This window comes from Rhinolophus sinicus, linkage group LG04, assembly GCF_036562045.2.
Source record: "Rhinolophus sinicus isolate RSC01 linkage group LG04, ASM3656204v1, whole genome shotgun sequence".
NCBI classification, from domain to species: domain Eukaryota; kingdom Metazoa; phylum Chordata; class Mammalia; order Chiroptera; family Rhinolophidae; genus Rhinolophus; species Rhinolophus sinicus.
This window is the reverse complement of record NC_133754.1, coordinates 103,154,545-103,176,153: the sequence shown is the minus strand read 5'-3', so window position 1 is coordinate 103,176,153 and position 21,609 is coordinate 103,154,545. Positions and strand designations below refer to the sequence as shown.

At 38.6% G+C, this 21,609-nt stretch overlaps 1 protein-coding gene across 2 annotated transcripts in view; it reads left to right on the top strand.

Annotated features, from left to right (window-relative positions):
* Nucleotides 1–856: 856 nt before the first annotated feature.
* Nucleotides 857–21,609, top strand: part of CPAP (centrosome assembly and centriole elongation protein) — a 43,648-nt gene continuing 22,895 nt past the window's right edge. Inside the window, exons 1-8 of one of the 2 annotated variants that reach the window (XM_074330105.1) lie at nt 857–966; nt 7,174–7,683; nt 8,218–8,341; nt 12,165–12,449; nt 14,062–14,173; nt 15,010–15,112; nt 15,237–16,866; nt 19,291–19,423. In XM_074330105.1, coding sequence (XP_074186206.1) covers nt 7,240–7,683; nt 8,218–8,341; nt 12,165–12,449; nt 14,062–14,173; nt 15,010–15,112; nt 15,237–16,866; nt 19,291–19,423 — 2,831 coding nt within the window. In that variant the 5' untranslated portion in view covers nt 857–966; nt 7,174–7,239. Of the gene's footprint in view, nt 1,218–7,173; nt 7,684–8,217; nt 8,342–12,164; nt 12,450–14,061; nt 14,174–15,009; nt 15,113–15,236; nt 16,867–19,290; nt 19,424–21,609 lie in introns of both variants that reach the window. The other variant, XM_074330106.1, reaches the window with a different exon arrangement.

The following is a 21,609-nucleotide window of genomic DNA, read 5'->3' as shown; positions in this document are numbered from 1 at the left end:
ACCAAAACCTCGATTTAGGAAAGAGGAGCTATTTTTGAAGTAGATAGCAATTTTTTTTTGGGGGGGGGGGGCAAATTTCTGTGAAAGCGTTTTGTAATTATCTTTAACCAGTGGTAGTTTGTTTCAGCTATAATTCCGGTTGTTATACATGGTACTTCACTTGACTAAAAACTTGACCCGCCTTATTGTTATTTAACAGACACGAAGCCCGGGCATGCGCACTATGGTGCAGGACCGCGTCTGCATGTACGCAGCGCTCTGTGGTGGCAATCAGCTGAACACTGAATTTTGCACTTTCAGTATTCAAAATAAATACTTTTAATAAGTAATGTGACACAATGCCAAACCAAGCATTAGCCATACGAGAAAAGCGGTGACTACTTTGGAAGTGAATTCTCTCCTGGTTACCTTTGCCTTATGAAATAGTGTGGCCCAATGCCCTTTGTTTCTCCTTTACTAAGTTACACCCAGCCAAAGCGGAAACAAAGACAAAAAGCGAAAACCGCCCAAATACAATGACCGTGAAAGAAAGAACCCTTCCCCCTCAGTCTCTAAAACGGTCGGTCTCTAGATGCTTAGTTCTCTCTCCGCGTTCCCGGAACTTCCTATCCGCTGCGGCGCTCTCCTAGTTTTCAAAGGGGAGGGGTTCCGCTTTACCCCAAAAGTTCACTCTAGGAACCGTTTTTGTCCTTCCCGCCCTGCTGTGCCCCAAGCGGAGGATGCCTTGCCTGGAGTCCCCTAGGTAACGTCCTCGCTGTGACTTCGCTGGGAGTGGTAGTTTGTGAGGGTCGGGCGGTCCCTGCGCGCAAGCCCAGAGCGGACCGGTGGGCACTACATTTCCCAGGAGCCCTCGCTTCAGGGGCGGAGCTCCGGCCGGAGGCGGTGATTGTGGCGGCTCTTTCGTAAAGGCGGCGGCGACTCCAACTCTGGTTTGAGTGGACTGAGAGACCAGAGGACTGCAGATCGGTAATTCCTGGGCAAATCGAGCGGGGTAGCTGGAGTGTTCGCCGCCCTGCACCTGAGAGGGCCGGCGGGGCGCCGGAGAAACGGCTTCGGGCCTCAGAGCGGGCGCGGTGGGCGCCGGGCGACGTCCGGCGGTGGCCAACGGGTTCCAGGTTAACGGGGTTTTGTGGGGAGTCTGCGTTTCTCACCGCCGAGATTTTGGCCATACTTTCCGTTGCTGTTGAGAAGCGCAGGGGACGCAGGCTGCTCGAGAAGTGAGTGTAAAGTTGCTTTGCTTTCTGTCATCCGGTAAGGGCCGGTCTCCTTAACCCTGGTCAGGAGCTTGTCTTTAAAGCTGTGCTATGGAGTCGTTGCTTTTAAGGAAGTGCATTTTGGGGGACCGATAAGTCACCTCTCAGACCAACTAGTTACTTCCTCATGGTCAGAGGATAGCTTTGAATTAACTGCTTGTGCCCACTTTGCCCCCTCATGATGCGGAGACCCCAACTGCTTTAAAGAATGCTTTCGTAGCACTATGGAGGTTTCAAAGCTGTTGGTTTGTTTCAGAGATTTTCTTTTTTTTAAAAAAAGATTTTATTGGGGAAGGGGAACAGGACTTTATTGGGGAACAGTGTGTACTTCCAGGACGTTTTTCCAAGTCAAGTTGTCCTTTCAATCTTAGTTGTGGAGGGTGCCGTTCAGCTTCAAGTTGTTGTCCTTTCAGTCCAGATCCAGTCGCCATTGCTAGTTGCAGGGGGCACAGCCCACCATCCCCTGCGGGAGTCGAACCCGGTAACCTTGTGGCTGAGAGGATGTGCTCCGACCAACTGAGCCATCTGGGAGCTCAGGGGCAGCTCAGCTCAAGGTGCCGTGTTCAATCTTAGTTGCAGGGGGCGCTGCCCACCATCTCTTGGGGGACTCGAGGAATTGAACTGACAACCTTGTGGTTGAGAGCCCGCTGGTCCATGTGGGAATCGAACCGGCAGCCTTTGGAGTTAGGAGCGTGGAGCTCTAACCGCCTGAGCCACCAGGCCAGCCCCCAAAAGAGATTTTTATATAGGGAAAATCTGAGTCCACATACTGTTATAATTCTTTCTAGGCATTCTGCTATATATGCTCCCTTTACCAAGGTCTTAGTATCAGTAATAAGTAACAGATTAAGGTGAAACAACATTTTTATACTTCACGCTGACAGTAAATATACTTTGCAAATCATAGTCATGAAATTGAAATGAAGGAATAGAGGGGTTTTTGTTTGTTTTGTTTTTTTAAGTGTCCAAGTGCTGCATCAATAGCGGCACTTACACCTGTCAATCTAGTAGGGAACTTTTCTAGATTTTGATGTTGTAAAATGTCCTTGTAGCTTGTCTACTTTCTAAATTTGGTTTCAAAAATTTCCTGCTAAGGTTATTTAAATTTAACCAAGGTTATTTGGTTGATTTTGTTAAAAAGTTGTTACCTTTATAGATAGGCTTCCAACTCAAAAATAATTAGAAGTAGTTTGCTTAGAACTGATTTTTAAAAATTATTAAAGAATAAGCAATATCCAGTAAAGTACCCTAATCTCACGTGTACAGCTCAAATGTGTACACCAGTGTAATCACCACCCAGATAAAGAGCACTGTCTATGATCCCCGAAGGCAAAGCCCCTTCCCAGTCAATAATACCACCCCCAGCTCCCTAGATAATCATAATTCTGACTTCGGTATCTATAGATTTATTTTGCCTATTCTTGAACTTCATATTAAATGGAAACATACAGTATGTGTGTTTCAACATTACTCATCCATGTTTTTGCCTATAGCAGCAGTTTTATGTTTTTTTTTAAATTCCTGAATAGCTGGGGTTCTTAATGTGTATCAGTGAGGAAACAAATCACACTTCCATTTTTGTCTTTGGTTATTGAATAGTTTACAGGCATTCCTTTTGTTCCTAGAAAAGTCTTCAGTGGGAGTTCACAGTACGGTAAGCCTTTGTAAAACTCTTCCACAGCTCAACCAGGGCATTAAGTTCATTGTCTTCTACCGTGTTTCCCTGAAAATAAGACCTGGTCGGACATCAACTCTAATGTGTCTTTTGGAGCAAAAATTAATATAAGATCCGGTCTTATTTTACTATATGACCGGATCTAATATAATATAATATAATATAATATAATATAATATAATATAATATAATATGATACCAGGTCTTATATTAATTTTTGCTCCAAAAGACACATTAGAGCTGATGGTCCGGCTAGGTCTTATTTTTGGGGAAACACGGTATTTCTTTCAACAGTTCTATAAACTGGTGATGCATAGCATGTACACATAACAGCTGGGACCATGACAGATATAGGATCTGCTTCAGAAAACAGAGCACAAGGATTTTCAGCGTGTGTTGTGCAGTGCAGTGATGCAAACCAGGGAAACAGAATTGTCTTGCTTTGAAAGTCCAAAAAATCCAGAGCTTTGACCTAATAAAATGACACCATCTGCCTTTTAGTTCTTTATGCACATTAGCAATATTTCAAGTGTTCAATAGCCGTGTGACTAGTGGCTGCCATACTGGACAGCACAGGTCTATGTAATTGTACTTTTTTGTCTTCAGTTAACTATATCTTGGATGTATATTCAGTACTTCAATATCAGCACTTCATGAACTTACTTATTCTCTTTACTAGTTGCCTAACATGCATACCATGATTAGCTGGTCCCATGTTAACAGACATTTGAGTTAATTTCAGTTTATTACAAAGGTGAACTTATACCAATATAGCACAAAATGCCTAGATGTGAAATTACTGAGTCAAAGTTTCTGTGCATGTACAGTTTGGATAGATGTAGTCAAATTCCCCTCCTAAAGGTTGTACCAGTTTACATTCCTGAGTAACAGTTTATGAAACAGTTCCCTTTTACCACACTGGGTGTTACCAAGAGTCGTCTTTGCTAACCGAGTATGTGAAAAATGGTGTGTTGTTTTTGTTTTAGTTTCTATTGAATTGATTGAGGATGAGCATATTTTAATGTTTGGGCATCTGTATTTCTTTTTCTGTTTGTCTTTTGTGTATTTATGTCTTTTAGACACTAACTAGGTATGAAGCTAAATACAGTTTCCTTTTGGTTATCTGTATTTTGTTGTATTATATTGATAAAGTCCAGAATTCTGTCTGAAAAATAGTGTGAGATGTCACTCCACTTTGGTGTTTCTCATCAAACTAGATTTCTCATCTCAAAGACATGGCTATAGCAGTTCTTTCTCCCGTCTCCATCCTTATCAGCCTACAAATATGTTTTTATTTCTTATATCTTAAAAAAAAAATCTCTCTGCACTTTGCTTCCCTGTGTAATTTCCTTCTTTTTATAGCAAAACTGGACAGAGTTAGCTATTCTCATTGTCTCCAATTTCTTCTTCTTTCATGTATCCCCTCCATTCAAGCTCTTGCCCCTCCTCCCCAAGATGCTCTCATTGAAGTTAAGACCTTTGCTTTGCTAAATTCTAAGGTTAGTTCTCAGTTCTCCTCGTCTGTCATCTGTTAACAGCATTAACACAGCCCTTTATTCCTTGAAACACTTTCTTCACTTGGTTTCAAAGACACTACACTTTTTACATCATTTTCTTTTTTTGGCTACCCTCAATCCCTTAGTGATCTCATCTGATGTGTTTAGATACCATTTGTATGCTGAGGAGACCCACATTTGTGCTTTACAGCCTTGGCCTCGGCTATGAATTACATTCTTGGAAGTCCAGCTGCCTACATGATGTCTCTACTAGGATGTCTGATAGGCATCTTAAAATGTCCTAAATTCAACTCTTGATCTCACACTCCCCCAAACCTGTTTCACCCCCAGTTTTCCCCATTTCAGTTAATGGCAACTCTCTTCTTCCAGTTGCTCAGCCAGAAAATTTTAAGGAATAAAGGGGAGGATCCTAGTGACCTTTGAGGTTTTACAGACAGTAAAGGAGGGTTATATAGTTAGGTTATATAGTCTGATCATATGAGGTTCAAAACTGGGTGCTTTTTATGGTGGAGGGAGGGAGAATAGCCAAGAAACAAAAAAGAACAAGAAGGAAAACACATATTCTACTTTCAGGATCAGTGGTACAGGGTATGGGCTGCAGAGGAAGAAGTGTTCTTGGGAAGATGAGAGAGGAGGTTAAGGATAATAGAGAATTTGCTGGTGATGGACAGTGAGTGTGTTGGCACTGGGGATGCTTGGGAGACAGAATTAGGCATGTGCGTGGAGATTAAGAGAGAGGGTAGCTTGGGAGCCAGGCCTTCTTATGGTGACTGATGTAAATAGGTTTAAACACAAAGAGATTAATCCTGGAGAGCTCAAGGTAGGTGGTGGTGAGGAATAGGGCATTGGTGGGGCAGCCTGCAGATGGCGGTTCCCAAGTCTGGGTGTTGGGGTCTTACTCTGCACCTCATGGCTGCACTACTCGCTCTCTTCTTTACGAAATTCTTACTTTTATCCTCTAAAGCAGGGTTGTCCAAACTGCGGCCCGCAGGCCAACTGCAGCCCGCAATCCATTTTTTATTGGCCCACAGCAAATTCTAAAAATATATTTAGTTTACTTAAATAAACCAGGTGAGGCAATACGTACTTCACCTCGAGTGAGTGGCTCGGCTGTTTGCGTATTTTACTGCACATGGCCCTTGGTAAAAAACGTTGAAAAAGGTTTGGACACCCCTGCTCTGAAGGAAGACTCCCTGTTCGCCCTATCTACACTTGCAGTCTCCTTCTCCCATACGGCTTTTATTTTTCTCCTTAGCACTTATTACTATTCAACATATTGTATAGTTGTGTTGTGTTTTTTCCCCACTAGACCGATTTATTAACTGCAGTATACCCAGTGCTTAAAACCGTATCAGAAAAAGAAAACAAAACACCGTATGTGGCACAGAGTAAGAAGTCAGTAAATGTTGAGTAAAATGAGACATACAAAGGAGGAAGAGATTATGTTCTTTGTGATGTCCCATTTAGGTTTCCATGTTCCACAGTGACAGTTACACTAGGAAATTCGTCATTTTAGAATATTTTAAAATACAATGTAGCTGTCCTATGGGATGAGCCAGTGTAATTTTTATTATCGAACACTGAATTCCCACGTATTACTGAATTCATTTTCAATAATGTAATTTAAAGAAAAAGTATAGGCCATTTTTTAAAAATATTTTTTATTGGGGAATATTGGGGAACATTGTATTTCTCTAGGGCCCATTGGCTCCAAGTTGTCCTTCAATCTAATTGTGGAGGGTGCAGCTCAGCTCCAAGTCCAGTCACCGTTTTCAATCTTAGTTGCAGGGGGCACAGCCCACCATCCCATGAGGGAATTGAACCGGCAACCTTGTTGAGAGCTTGCGCTGTAACCAACTGAGCCATCTGGCCGCCCCTCTGGAAGCTCAGCGGCAGCTCCTTGTCTTCCATCTAGTTGTGGAGGGCGTAGCCACACTGGCCCATGTGGGAATCGAACCAACAACCCTGTTGTTCAGAGCTTGCGCTCTAACCAACTGAGCCATCCAGCCGCCCACAATAATGTAATCTCAGTTGTGATTTAATTTTAAGTTAATTTTAGCAAACATTTATCATGTTTCTCCCATCTGTCAGGAATGGATGGTGCTAGGCAGTGGTGAATATACACATATTTTCAAGGACTCACAGCTGCATAGATTATGAACACGGAAGTAAAACACTACTGATTATGGGATGAGTGCCAAAATATTGATGTCAGACCTCCAGGAATACAGATGAGGGACTGCCTGGTGGGCGAGGGGTTAGAAGGGTGATGAGGGAGAAAGGGACACCAGGAAACAGTGCCAAGTAAAGGTGGAGACTGTTGTCCTGGAACTAGGGAGAACAATGGGTTTCCCAGTTGGGCAAAGAAGCAATGTAGATTAGGGTCAGAAGCATGAAAGTGCTTAACGTGGGTAATATTTGATTTTGATAGTCTTTTTTCCTTTGGTAATCGAATAACTTTAAGGTGCTTCGGATCCCATAGTTTTAGGTCAACTGATCTAGCACTTGTATAAAATCATCAGTAATTGAATGATTAGATCAGAAGGGAACTTAGGTGTTTGATCCACTGAATTTGGATATTTAAGACTTAAAAAACATGTCGCTTAACGCCCAGTTGCTTTGCTAGTTAATGTCTTTTGCATCTGAAATATTCAGTAGATTTTTGTGCTGGGCCCACGTTTGCGTAGAATAACTTTAATACTTTTTGTTGGCTGTCTTCTTTCTACAGGTGTGGGAAATTAATAGCTCTTGTAACTTTTATATTATTTAAAAACAATTGTGTGATTGGACTAAAATGTTCCTGATGCCAACCTCTTCGGAGTTAAACAGTGGGCAGAATTTCTTAACCCCGTGGATGACCAATCCTTCTCGGGCTGGAGTCATATTAAATCGTGGATTTCCTGTTTTGGAAGCAGAGGAAGAGAAGCGAGCAAATGTGAACATTTCCACCAGCTCTCCTGTTAAAGCCACACATTTTTCAAATAGCTTCAGCTTTATAATTGAAGAAGATTCGCTTCATGAAGAACAGAAGTCGGGATCTAACAGCCCTTATAAACTACAATCAGATAAATCGGAAACATATGCAGGCCTTCCTTTAACTGAAGAGGGACCACAACGAGTGCCATGTCAGGATGCTCCTGGACACGGGGAAGATAACAAAAGTGACTTTATCTCATGTCTTGCAAGTGAATTGAAAGAAGTGGCTTATAAAGACCCACTTTTTAAAAAGCTTGAACAGGTACAACAGGATTTGGCCTAATACGTATTTGTGTTATTGCAGGGTTTTGTTTATGATGAAAAGTCACCAGTTTCAGGTCCTCTTGTTTTTTCACCCCTTTATTGTGAAATCCTTAAAATACCAAATTTTGCTTTTTGCTTAATGTGAAACATTAAAACACGTTTAATGTGTAAGATATATAGTCACCTAAGATAATATCTTTAAGTTTCTACCTCATTTGGTAAGAAGTGAATTAGAAATAGTTGATCAGATATTAGGGGTGAAAGTTGGTCATAAATGTGCTGATACCTATCCTACTTTAAGAATTAAAGGATTTATATGACTTTTTCTGTTTCTTAGTTGAGATAGTCGATATGAAAAATTGAATTTTAGAGTTTTGGTGGCAGGTCTAGTTACTTGGAGATCCCTCTTTGAAACTCTTTATTATGGAACATATGAGAAGGGAGATGGGAGGGATTAAGATAAATGTAAGGTGCAAAGGTCCATAGAGAGATGTAAAGTTAGTTTAATAAAATTAATTTTATGTTTAAAAAGCTGAAAGAAGTACAACAGAAGAAGCAGGAGCAACTGAAGAGGCAACAGTTAGAGCAACTGCAAAGACTCATGGAAGAACAAGAGAAGCTGCTCACTTTGGTGTCTGGGCAACACACACTCCCAGGTATTGTTTTGCTCACATAGGGCCTTCAGTTAGTACAGTGATAGACAGTGACATACATGTCTTACCTTGAGTTGTTTGACAGGTTGTTTTTACCACTTTTTTATCATATGTTACAAACTCTAATTTGTTTAGGAGCCAGACAGATAACTGTGAAATGGTGGTGGTGTCATGTAATTGGGACATGCGGGGGCTGTGCCATTCTGAAGCATTCATGTCTTACTTAAAGGCATTCACATTTATTTATAAAATAAAATTTTAAAGAGACCTAGCCGAATAAAAAGATCTAGAGCCAAAATTGGCCTAGGGCTACTGGTTTACAACCCCTGCCTGATGAATGAAAAGCTGGTCTGGATCATAGAGGTGAAAATAAGTGTGGAAGCAGTCTACTCAGCTAAAGAACGATACCAAAAATATTTTCTGTGATTGTAGGTTAACAGTTGTTTTGTTGCATGTTAGATCAGTTAATAGCATGATGTGCTTATCAGGGGGGAAAACAACCTGTTGAAATGTGACCTAGAGCGGTGATTTTAAAGTTTTTTGACCACACTGCATAGTAAAAAAAAAATTTTATTTTTTTTTTGGGGGGGAAGGGGAACAGGACTTTATTGGGGAACAGTGTGTACTTCCAGGATTTTTTCCAAGTCAAGTTGTCCTTTCAATCGTAGTTGTGGAGGGCGCAGCTCAGCTCCAGGACCAGTTGCCATTGCTAGTTGCAGGGGGCGCAGCCCACCATCCCTTGGTGGAGTCGAACCCGCAACCTTGTGGTTGAGAGCCCACTGGCCCATGTGGGAATTTAATGTTTCAGATTAAGCAGCCTTCGGCGTTAGGAGCATGGAGCTCCAACCGCCTGAGCCACCGAGCCGGTCCAACAAAAACATTTTAAATTGTGGCTCATAATTTCAAAGAAATTACATAAATCAGTCTTTATTGGTGTGCCTGGCATATAACAAAGATATTTTCTATTTTGTTTATTCTTTGTCAAAAAAAAAAAAAAAAAAAAAGGCAGTAATGACTTACTGCAGCTGATGATAAAATTACTGATGGATTGTGTATCAGAGTTTGGAAAACAGTGATCTGGAGCCATGTGTGTGCTGCTTGCTGCTGCTGCCTTTGAAGAGACAGACTTTACTGATTCCAGGAAGTACCTGATCTGTTCAGATGTTGCATGGGGCATTGAATACAAACAAGATAAGACACTGGCAAATGAGTGTGCAAAGTGTGCCTGGATGGGTGGGACTCAGGGAGTGTTGAGGGTGAGAAACATAGCAAGTGAAGAATGGGAACAAGTGGTTTAGGGTGTTTGGATGTTTATCTTAGAGAGTATAGAGAACATGCTGTGTATCTTAAAATAGTTGGATGGTTCATGATTTTTTTATGGAATCCATAAAAAGAATAATCAAGATCACTTAAATAACAGCCTGTAATACTTCTTAATGTAGAAATCATACTTGTATTAAAGCAATAGGGAACAGATTTCAAAGTTACTAGTATAATAACTAGCCCCATTCAGTATGGAGCAGGTGCTTTAGGGAAGTGGTTTTCACCCTTTTTGGTCTCAAAACCTCTTAACACTCTTAAATTATTGAGGACCCCAAGAGCTTTTGTTATGTGGGCTATACTTATTGATATTTACTGTATTAGACATTAAAACTGAGAAATTTAAAAATTAATGGATTTAAAATAACCAATTACATGTTATAAATAACATTTTTTTAACTAAAAAACTTCTAGAAAACTAGTGAGAAGAATGGTACTGTTTTATATTTTTGAAAATTTCTAACTTCTGGCTTGAAAGAACTCAGCTGATTTTCATATTTACTTCTGCATTCACTCTCTTGAGTTATGTTGTTTTGGTTGCAGTATGTGAAAAAAAAAATCCAGCCTCACATTGATACGTAATTGGAAAAAGGAGAGAGGACTATTTTAGTAGCCTTTTCAAATAATTGTGGTTGTTTCTTTGATATTGCCCCCAAACTCAACAAGTGGTCATTTCTTAGCAGTTATTCACAGTATGAAATCTGAAACATTAATGAATTTTTTTGTACTCTATTATATTAAAATATATTGGAATACTGGCATTTTGAATGGATCTTTCATCATGCATGATTTGGTAAAATATTGCATGGTTATTTGGAAAGTAGTGGTTCACTGAGTTATGTAGGTTTTTAAAAAAACTGACATATTTCATTATGTAATATCAAAAATCATATCCACTAATACACTACAGATCTCATCATAAAAATCTTGAGATAATTATAAAGCTGTCAAGGTCATGGTGGTGGACATATTTTCCAAAATTCTGATCTTTATTTGAAAGTTCAAATTTTATCATTGGCAATAAATGCTGTCAGTTATTTTCTTTGAAGTGACTGGCTCACTTGTTTCATTTTTGAGAAAATGTCTGCCAAGTACTGAGGTTTAGATTGTCATAGTTTGTCATTTATTCTTTCAAGTAAAAATGATGTTCCTTGAAAGATGTGGCTAGCTGAGCTTACAACTCAAAAAATTACACAGCATGTCTTTGTTTGCAGAAGTGATTTATGCATTTTGTCCTATAGAATGTGTAAAAGACACGTGTAAAAGGTACTCAAGAGTTGAGATTTAATTAAAAACTGATCATTTTTGCTCTTTTAGGATACGGTTAAGTAAAACCGTTTTTTTGTTTTTTTAACTGTTGAGTGCATGGTAATGACAAGGACGGTGCCTGCCAGCGCACTTGGGTCCTGCTGTTCGACCTTTGAGTGAAGGCACCAGGTGTCTCCATTTTGCTTTTGCACTATCAGTGCATATGTCAGCACGGTGAAAAAGGCAAATACTATCTTAATATTTTATGAAAATGGTTTTGACCTGGTGCTTGATGCCCGGAGTCTTGGAGACCTCCATATGTTTACAGACCACACTTTGAGAACTGCTGCTTGGGGACATCACTCTTTTATCAAAGACGTGTTCAGGCTGAAGTGGGAATTCAAAAATGTGTCAATGGGGAGAGTATTGTTATAAAGTGAAGGGAGGTCAAACCTGGTATTCAGTGAGGATCTGCCTGAGTTCCAGTTTTATTGGTTGGTTAGGAGTAAGGTAGATGTGTATAAGAGATAGGTGGCACAGCTCTTTAGAAACACTTCCCACTGTGTCCTCACTTCTCAATTTAGTTGAGCTAATCACGGAGAACGGAGGGATAGTTGCAGGATTTCAAGGGGCTGGTACAGTAGGCAGGATGGCTACTACTGCCATCTACCCTCAAGAATTATATCTTGGAGATATGTAGAAGGGGATCTTCTCTCTGTTTATTGGATTATTTCAAAAGCAGAGATTTAAGAAACAAAACAGGCAAAGAAGAATACAGGAAATTTATAAACTATAGAAAAGTCACCTATAATACCACCACCTGAGGATACCAAAATGTCAACAGTGATTTAAAGGGACAATACTTCTGTATGCTGTGACACAGAACATGATCATTAGGGAACAGTTGAGACCGTTGGTAACGGTCTGTGTTGGTGCTACTGTGTTTGTCACAGGCTGCAGGGTTGACAATGCCAGCCAACAGTGCTGCTCACAGTTGGTGCATGAGTGGCGTCTTCCAGTGTTCAGCGGTGCCACACTATCTGCACGTGAATCATGGTCTAAATTTGCTCTTCATTAAAATTATGCACGGGTCACTTTGGACTTTTAATATTTCATGATTTTGTTAAACATAATTTCCTAATAAGGAGGAAAAATATTTTTATCACTTTGGAGAAAACTCTGTGGTAGGAGTCACTAACAGGCAGGAGAGAAAATGTTATAGAGAGACATCAGCTCTGTTGATTTTCTTAATTGCAAGGTTTAACTCTACTGCCTGCTGAGCAGAGCCAGAAGCACAGAACTCCAGGAAGCTCAGCCACTGCGGAGAAGACCACGCCCTTCCGACCATCATGTCTCTATCAGAATCAAACCCAAGAAAAAACGCACGTGTCCAACATTTTGTCCGATGAACTAAACAACTTGTGTAGGACTCCTCATCAAGATTTTGTCTTAACTTCAAAAAGTGGTGCTTCTCCCAATTTGTTTCCAGAAGAATTTGTGGAAAAAAATGATTTGAAGGAAGAAAACTATAACCGCCCTGTCGGTGAGTTACTTACGTTTCTCTCTTCTGTGCTTAACCAAGAGTGTTGCCAATAGTCCTTTCTGCATTGATTTCCTGTCCCCTCGGCTTTGCTTATGAGGTCCTACATGCTGCACAGCCACTGAGCCTGGATTGGACGAATAACTGGATACAGAATTGGACTTTCCAAGAACTGCCACCGTCCTTGTGCTGACTTCAAACCCTGCATGGTTGCATGGGGGTCTTCAAAAAGGGGAGGCAATGAGTGCTGTGTGTACCATTTTTCTTTGAGAGCCTAGGAATAGTTTGAGGTTGACTTAAAATTTGTGTGGCAGTAGTGGGTACTTGATAGAAAATGTGAAATGTGAGAAGTAGATTGGTGATAGGAGTTAAAATACCCCTAACTCAGACACTCGCTTTTTCTTCACCGTCCCTCTGTGTGCCTGCCCCAGAACTGGCACTCAGTATCTGGTGGTCTGAACTCATGGGACTCTCGTGCCATTTCTGGTCTATTCTTTTTTCTGCATATTCTTTGTTTTTCTGTCTTGCCCCTCCTTTCTGTTCCATATTTTGTAATCATAGAATATTGTATAATATTGTGTTCTTTGCTACTCAACATGGAAAATGCTTATGGTACATTCTGTAGTCTTTATAACCATAATTTTAATGATTGTCCTTCCGCTAGTCAAGTAATATGTCAATATTTAATCTTCTTTGTTAAAGTACTAAGTTAATTTTCAATTTTAATGGTGAATGTATTCTTATGAGTTAAATTATAGAAAAATACAAATAATATGAAGAAAGGTGTCTATGCTTACTACTTAGGATCGGGCAACTTTGTGTATAGTATCTCATTCCTAATTTAAAGCAATTCCTTAGTATAGGAAGGTCAAATGTCTATTTTTTAAACAATACAGTCCCTTAACCTTTTATTTTGGAAAATTTAAAACATCTGGAGAAGTTAAAAGACCACTACAATGATTGACAGTATACCCACTGCCTAGATTCAACAGTTAATATTTTGCCATATTTACTTTGTCTATGTATATTTGTATGTGTGTGTGTATGTGTATATAATTTATGTGGCTACCTATATCTATATATCTACACCTATATATAGTTTGCTGAGTCATTTCATTGCAAGTAGTATGCAGACGTTATATTACATCATTTCAAATATTTTAGCATGCATCAAGTGAAAATTAGTACATTCTTTTATATAACCACAATACTATTATTATACCTATGGACATTAACAATAATTCTTTAATATTCAAATCCATTCTAGAATTCACCCTGTTATCCCAAAATGCCTTTTAAAGTTTGTTGTCTTTTTAAAAACCCAGGATCCAATCAAGTTCATGTATTACATTCAGTTATTTTAACTCCTTAGTCTTTTTTAATTTAGAAAAGTCCACCCTTTTTTCTCCATAACATTACCTTTTAAAGAATGTCTGTTTTAATTAGAGTTTTGTAGTTTTTCTTTATTATATTAAAGAAATCCTTGAGAGTTCTGAAATCTGCATACCTTACTTTTAACCAATTTTTCTTTTTTAGCATATTAATGTAAAATTCTCAAATTTGAACACTTTGATCTACTTTTTTTGAACTAAATTATTCCTAATTTTTATTCTAGGTGAAGGTATTTTACCATGTTGGGAGAAAATGACGGAACAGATTCAGGAAGGGAATGATGTAAACTTAGAAAAAAATGGTGATTCCTCAAAAGTGGTTAATACTGAAGAAAGGTATCATCTGTGTTAAAAGTAATAAGAAATGTGATAATATAATAGCCAGTCATTATTTTTGAGCATTTTCTTTGTTTGAAAGGTCCATATTTTTCTTGTTTTTGTTTGAATATACCTTTATGTGTAAGGTTGAAGATAGAGCTTATCACATTCTGTCAGCAACAAAAAGAGATTGGGGAGATATATTAGTTTAACTGCCTTTGACATTGTATTGGAAGAACTGAGCGGTTTTCTCACCTAAGAGAAATATCTGTATAAAATTAATCTTCTTTCAAACAGTTAGGTAAATCCTGTTTTGGAGAAGAGGAAAACAAATTAAATATTGGAGTCTCACATTTGATGTTGCTTATAAATTATAATTGTGTAAGTCTTATAATTGTGTAAGGTTACAGAATTTAACATTTTTATGACAACGATGAAAGACCAATATTGAAGTCGTTTATTATTTCCTTAAATATTTGAAATATTTTAATATATGTTGTGGATGGGCAAATGACTTTTTTGATTGTTGCTCTATTTACATTGTTAAGGATCTTTCTTAATTAAAAGAATGTGTATTTAATGAACTATTTTTGAAATATATTTTAAAGTCATATAATCTGACGTCAATAGATGGACTTCAGTAGGATTTTTTTCAAGTCGTATAGAGTATTGTATGTTTCTGTATTTTGGGAGACGGAGCAGGATTGTACCTTTTAATTAGATTCTCAAAGAGGGTCTGTGATTTTTGGAAAGGTTAGTTTTTAATGTAGTCTGGAGTCTTCCTAAGGCATACAGAGTGTAAAGTATTCACCACATCATGATGGCATGTTAAATAACTTTATTTTTATTATTAGGCCTATTAAAACTGCTATTAGAGAAAGGAAACAGACATTTGAAGACTACTTAGAAGAACAAATTCGGTTGGAAGAACAAGAACTGAAACAAAAACAGCTAAGGGTTAGCATTTCCACTATTTTGATTAAATTATCTAAGACTTTAGAGATTCATAATTTGCTTTAAAAATAACTTTGAAATTCCTTGGATATACCAGAATTAATTCAAATATTGTTCTTTATTTTAGGTAGCAGAAGGATCGTTGCTAATCAGAGCAAAGCCAAAACAACCATTCTTAAAACGAGGAGAAGGTTTAGCTAGATTTACTAATGCTAAATTTAAGTTCCAAAAAGGGAGAGAAAATAAACTAGGGACTAATCAGAGCATTTCAGAGGACCAACCTGTGTTTAAAATAGATAAACAACAATTACAGCGGAAAACTGCTCTTATAAATAAAGATCCATGTACAGAGAACCCTCCTGCTAAAAAGAACAATAAAGTTAGAACCAAGAGTGGTTCTGTCACATGCAGTCAGAAGCCAAAAGTGCTTAAGGGGAATAATGGGAAAAGTCTCTCTCCATTGGGACTGAAAATACTGGCAGGGAAGAAATGTGATGGGCAACTTAGAGACCAGATCAAATTAGAAAAACAAGTAGAATCTAATAAGAAAGAAAATGTACATGAGTGCCCCAGTCCTTGTAATACTGGCTGCAAAGTCTGGAGCAGGACACAAGGTAAAGACAGACTTCCCCTTCCGACCAGGCTGGTCAGCTGCATGGCTTCTAGGAGCCTGGTAGGGGAGACCTTGAGAGAGTCAGGATCTTCTTTTGACATTTCTCTTCACAAAAAGTTAGAGAATTGGGAACGAGAGAAGGAAAAGGAAAATTTGGAACTAGATGAGTTTTTGTTTTTAGAACAAGCTGCTGATGAAATATCATTTTCCAGTAATTCCTCATTTGTACTGAAGATCTTAGAGAGGGACCAACAGGTCTGCAAAGGTCACCGGCTGTCTTCTACCCCTGTCAAAGCAGTGCAGCAGCAAAAGATGATGACACTGCATCCCATGAGTCAGTGTAACCAAAATGAGGGTCCAGATCATACTGAACGTGAAAATGCGGGTGAATGTGAGCCCGTACCCGAACAACTAAATTCAGGGTCCTCACCTGAAGAATTGGGGGAACAGTCTTGTAAAGTCAGTAGGAAAGCATTCCAAAGGAGCACTTCTGAAAATCAAATGAGTTGGAACGCAAGCGATGATGAAGGTGTCATGAACAGTGACAGTAGCACTGATTCTGAGGAGCAACTGGACGTTACCATAAAACCATCCACTGAGGAAAGCGCAAGGGGTTTCAGCAGCAGAACTGATAGTCCACAAGTCTGTGATGGGAAGGGACCTTTTGGGGACGCTGGGACTCAAGAAGAAGGTAATAGAGATGTTGATTTAGACTTGTCTGATAAAGATTATAGTAGTGATGAGTCTATCGTAACTGAAAGCTTGAAAAATGAAGGTTCTGAGTCCTCAAGAAGACCTTCTTCTGTAAGTACGAGTAAAATTGACTTCGATGATGAAAGAACTTGGACCGACCTTGAAGAGACTTCATTTAAACATGATGTTATTCTTGGGAGTGAAACCATTTATCGGACTCCCCAGACAACCTACCCTAATGAGAGTGAAATATGTGTACTGGACAAAACAATAAAAAGGAAGGTTGCACCAGTGAAGAAGGAAAACATGAGCCAGCCCAGTAGGGGCACGAGTCCTCCGGCATCAGATCTGATGATGAAATTCTTCCCTTCTTTGAGACCAAAACCGAAATCAAAATCGGATTCACACTTGGGAAATGAACCCAAGTTAAACAATCACGACCAAACCCCTGGTAAGTCAGAGCATTATATGTCAGAATGTTACAAATTTAACATTTAGTTTATTGGTATGTTGTCTGAATGCTTAAAATCCCAACTTTGGTAGTTGCTCAGTAGAAGTCTAATTAGTAGGTAATCTGTTAAAATTTAATTTGTGGGTCTAAATAATGGAATAGTCACTAGGATAAGAGATTTGGGTGAATTGTGATTTCAGATTTTTCAAATTTAAGCCAGTGTCTTGTTCCCAAGGTTTTAATATTAATTACTTTATTATAAAATTAGATGACATTTAAGTTTCTTTTACAGCCAGGGAATACCCAATTTATGGTTTGTGTTACTATGGAGTAAACTGTATGTGCATACTTTTATAATGATTGTTTTTACTTATCTTTCTTTTTTTTTTTTTTTTTTTTTTTTTTAGTAGCTCATATATTAACTCACTAAGTATGACCGGGAATAAACACAGTATAATCCAAGTTTCTGGGCTCCTAGTCCCTTTCTTAGAAGCACCAGCATTCCCATTTCATTTGTATATTCTAAAAACATTTTGTGCATAATGAAAGCATACGTGGAGTGTATAATCTGCCTTCTACACAAATCAAAACATGCTTTTTAAATAATACTCCGCACCTTGTTTATTATATTTTGAAGATTTTTTAACTCACACATCTGCCTCATTCTGTATAATAGCCATATAGGATTCAGTTGATGTGATAGACTTTTTACCTTATATTGGAAAACTCTTTTCTATTATTGTAGATCATGTTATATTATAAACTCTGAATGCTTAACAAAGCTTAGATGCTTTGAAAATATTAATTATAACAAGCTATTTCAAAAACACTCTGAATTTAAAAGTAGTACTTTTTGCAGAAAGTTTGGAAGTTCAAAAAGTATAGAGGCAAAAAATGTTTATTACTGAACTACCCAAAGACAACTGTGATATCATTTGGGGATATTTCCTTCCAGCCATTTTTCCTATGTATTTTTAATATTGTGGAGACATATAACTTGTCTTATCCTTTTTGACTAGGTGTATAACATGCATTGGCTGTGTCATTAAAACTCTGTACTTTAAAAGTGGTTGAAGTGCATTATATGAATGTAGCATAATTTTATTCAGTAATTTTTTTTTTTAAGTTTTTTTGTTTTTTGGTTTTTATTATTGGTGAAGGGTAATAGGACTTTATTGGGGAACAGTGTGTACTTCTGGGACTCTTCCAAGTCAAGTTGTTGTCCTTTCAGTCTTAGTTGTGGAGGGCACAGCTCAGCTCCAGGTCCAGTTGCCCTTGCTAGTTGCAGGGGGCGCAGCCCACCATCCCTTGGTGGAGTCGAACCGGCAACCTAGTGGTTGAGAGGATGCGCTCCAACCAACTGAGCCATCTGGGAGCTCAGTGGCAGCTCAGTTCAAGGTGCTGTGTTCAATCTTAGTTGTGGGGAGGTGGAGCCGACCATCCCTTGTGGGAGTTGAGGAGTCAAACCAGCAACCTTGTGGTTGAGAGCCCGCGCTCCAACCACCTGAGCCATCTGGCCACCCAGGAATTGAGCGGCCCCTCATTGACTTCATTCTAGTTGTGGAGGTTGCAGCTCATTGGCCCATGTGGGAATCGAACCGGCAGCCCCGTTGCCCAGAGCTCGCACTCTAACCAACTGAGCCACCCGTCCGCCCCCAATAATTTCCTTAATGTTGGACACTTATATTCTTTTTCACTATTGGAAATAACCACTACAATTCATATTTTTGTGCAAAACTATTTGTATGATTTTTACAAATTTGTTTTTTAACTACATTTTTAGAAGTAGCATAACTGGGTCAAAGGGTGGCTATGTATATTTTAGCCTTGTGCTATAAATCAGATTTCGTTTCTAAAAGGGTAAAGGACTTTTAGCCTCTTACATTCCTTGACTTGCAGCTGGACATTTGTGTTGTTTCTACCTTGTGGTTATTGTGAATAATGCTGTTATCATTAGTGTACAAATATTTTTTCAAGTCTCTGCCTTTAATTCTTCTAGACATAGTAGCAAATTTGATACGGAAAGAAGGTTTTAATTTGTATTTCTTTTATTAGTGGGGGTTAAACTTTGATTTTGGTGTTGGTTAGTGCTTTAGATTTTGTGTGACTTTTTCATGTTCTTAAGCTATTTTTACATATTGGCCTTTTAAACTTTTTATTTGAATAGTTTCCTTTATATGTAATATTAATTCATTGTCACATTGATACTCTTGGGGTAGAATCATTTGATTCTTAAATTTAAACTGGTTTCATCTGGAAAGTTAGGTCTACATTTTTTTAAAGAAATTTTGTTATTAAAAGTATTGTTTCTAATGCATTTTAGTAGTGTATTTACCATATTTTTGGCTCTTAGTGTTAATAGCTATCTAGTGTTTTTGCTGCTAAACGCCTTTTGTGAAGTTCAATATTTATGGTCTATTATAGGTGACAGTGCTCGATCTCAAGTTTTGAGAGAGAAAATTATTGAATTGGAAACTGAAATAGAAAAATTTAAAGCTGAAAACACATCTTTAGCTAAACTTCGCATTGAACGAGAACATGCGTTGGAAAAACTAAGGTAAGTTTGCATCTTACAAGTTGGGAAAAAATACAGTGATTCAGTTACATCTTAGGATTATATCTAAAATATTTGTAATAATTTTGATCAATCCAACAATATAAATGGAAAGAAAGTGAAATCTATACCACATATGAATTTTTTAGTTAAATAAAGTGACTCATTGTGGTAAAAAATGTGTTAAAAGGGGAATCTCTTAGTGATGAGATCATAAATTGAATTTGAAAAGCAGTTTTGGAGTTATGAATTCGAGTGCTACCTTGGCCAGTATATTAATTTCCCAGGACTACTGCAACGAAGTACACACACAAACTGGGAGGCTTAAAACAGCAGGAATTTATTTTCTCACAGTTCTGGAGACTTAGAAGTCCAGAGTCAAGGTGTCAGCAGAGCCATGGTTTCTCGCCTCTTTTAGTGGTTGCTGGTGACTGTTGGCATTCCTTGACTTGCAGCTGGACATTTGTGTTGTTTTTACCTTGTGGTTATTGTGAATAATGCTGCCATTATCATTCGTGTACAAATAATCTGATCAAGTCTCTGCCTTTAATTCTTCTATACATATACCCAGGGTGGGATTGCTGGATCATATGGTAATTACTGAATTTTCTGAGAAACCACCATACTGTTTTTCTACAGTGGCTGCACAGGTTTACTTCACATTAATTGATTTGTATATATGAGCCCACCTTGCATTCAGGGATGAATTCCCCTTGGTCATGCTGTAAAATCCTTTTAATGTGCAGTTGAATTTGGTTTGCTAGTATTTTACTGAGGACTTCTACATCTATGTTCATCAGGGGTATTGGCCTGTAGTTTTCTTGTGGTGTCTTTCTCTGGCTTTGGTATTAGTGATATTAGCCTCATAAAATGAGTTTGGAAGTGTTCTTTTTTTGGAAGAGTTTAAGAAGTATTGGTATTAATTTTTGAATGTTTGGTAGAATTTACCTGTGAAGGCATCTGGTGCTGGATTTGTCTTTGTTGGGAGATTTTTGGTTACAGATTGAATCTGTTTGTTATTGGTCTATTCAGGCTTTCTATTTCTTCTAGATTCAGTTTTGGTAGGTTGTATGTTTCTAGAAATTTATCCATTTCTTCTAGGTTATCGAGTTTTTTGGATTATAATTGTTCATAATACAATCTTTTTTTATTTTTGAGGCATCTGTTGTAATATCTCCTCTTTCGGTTTCTATTTTTTTTATTTGAGTCTTCCCTTTTATTTTCCTAGTCTAGCTAAAGATTTGTTGATTTCGTGTGTTTTTTCCCTCTGAGACTCCCATAATGCTTATATTGGCCCATTGTTTGGTGTCTTATAAATGCTTTAGGCTTTCTTCACTTTTTTCATTCTTTTTTCTTTTTTCTTCTCTGACTGTAACTTCAAATTACCTGTCTTCAAGTTCATAGATTCGTTCTTCTGCTTGATTGAGTCTGCTGTTGAAGGTCTCTTGTATTTTTCACTTCATCCATTAGATTCTCAGCCCCAGAATTTCTGTTTCGTTCTTTTTTATGATTTCTCTTTGTTGAACTTTTCATTTTGTTTCGTGTGTTGTTTTCCTGATTTTGTTGAATTGTTTATCTGTGTTCTCTTATGGCTTGGTGAACTTCCTTAATTATTTTTAATTCTAGGTCAGGCAACTTGTAGATTTCCATTTCTTTGGGATTGGTTACTGTAGCTTTATTAGTTTCCTTTGGTGGTGTCACATTTGCTTCATTTTTCATGATCTCTGTAGCCTTGTGTTGGCGTCTTCGCATTTGAAAGAGCAAACACCTCTTCCTGTCATTGCATAAAATTTAAACTCATCTTTCGGCAAGTCTTTACCTTCTCCTGCTGGATCCCTGGACTGATGAGTCTGCCTCGGATCACAGTCAACTGGACCCCACTGTCGACCCAGAAGCTGTCAGATCGTGTGGCAGCTTCTGGGTCCACAGTGGGGTCCAAGGTTGCAGGTCTGTTACCCAGGTTGCAGGTGGACGTGGTTATGCCAGATCTCCAGTTGGACAGGCCTGCTTCTGGGACCATGGTCAAACAGGGATGGAGCTAGGTTACGGGGCTACTTTTGGGTCCACTGTTGAGTATGCAGGCAGTGGGTCTGTTACCAGGGGTGAGGATGGATGTGGTTCCTGCCATGTTCCTGAGTATCCTCCTGCTGGACCCCAGGAGACCCTCCCGCTGTCCCTGGGTGGTCAGG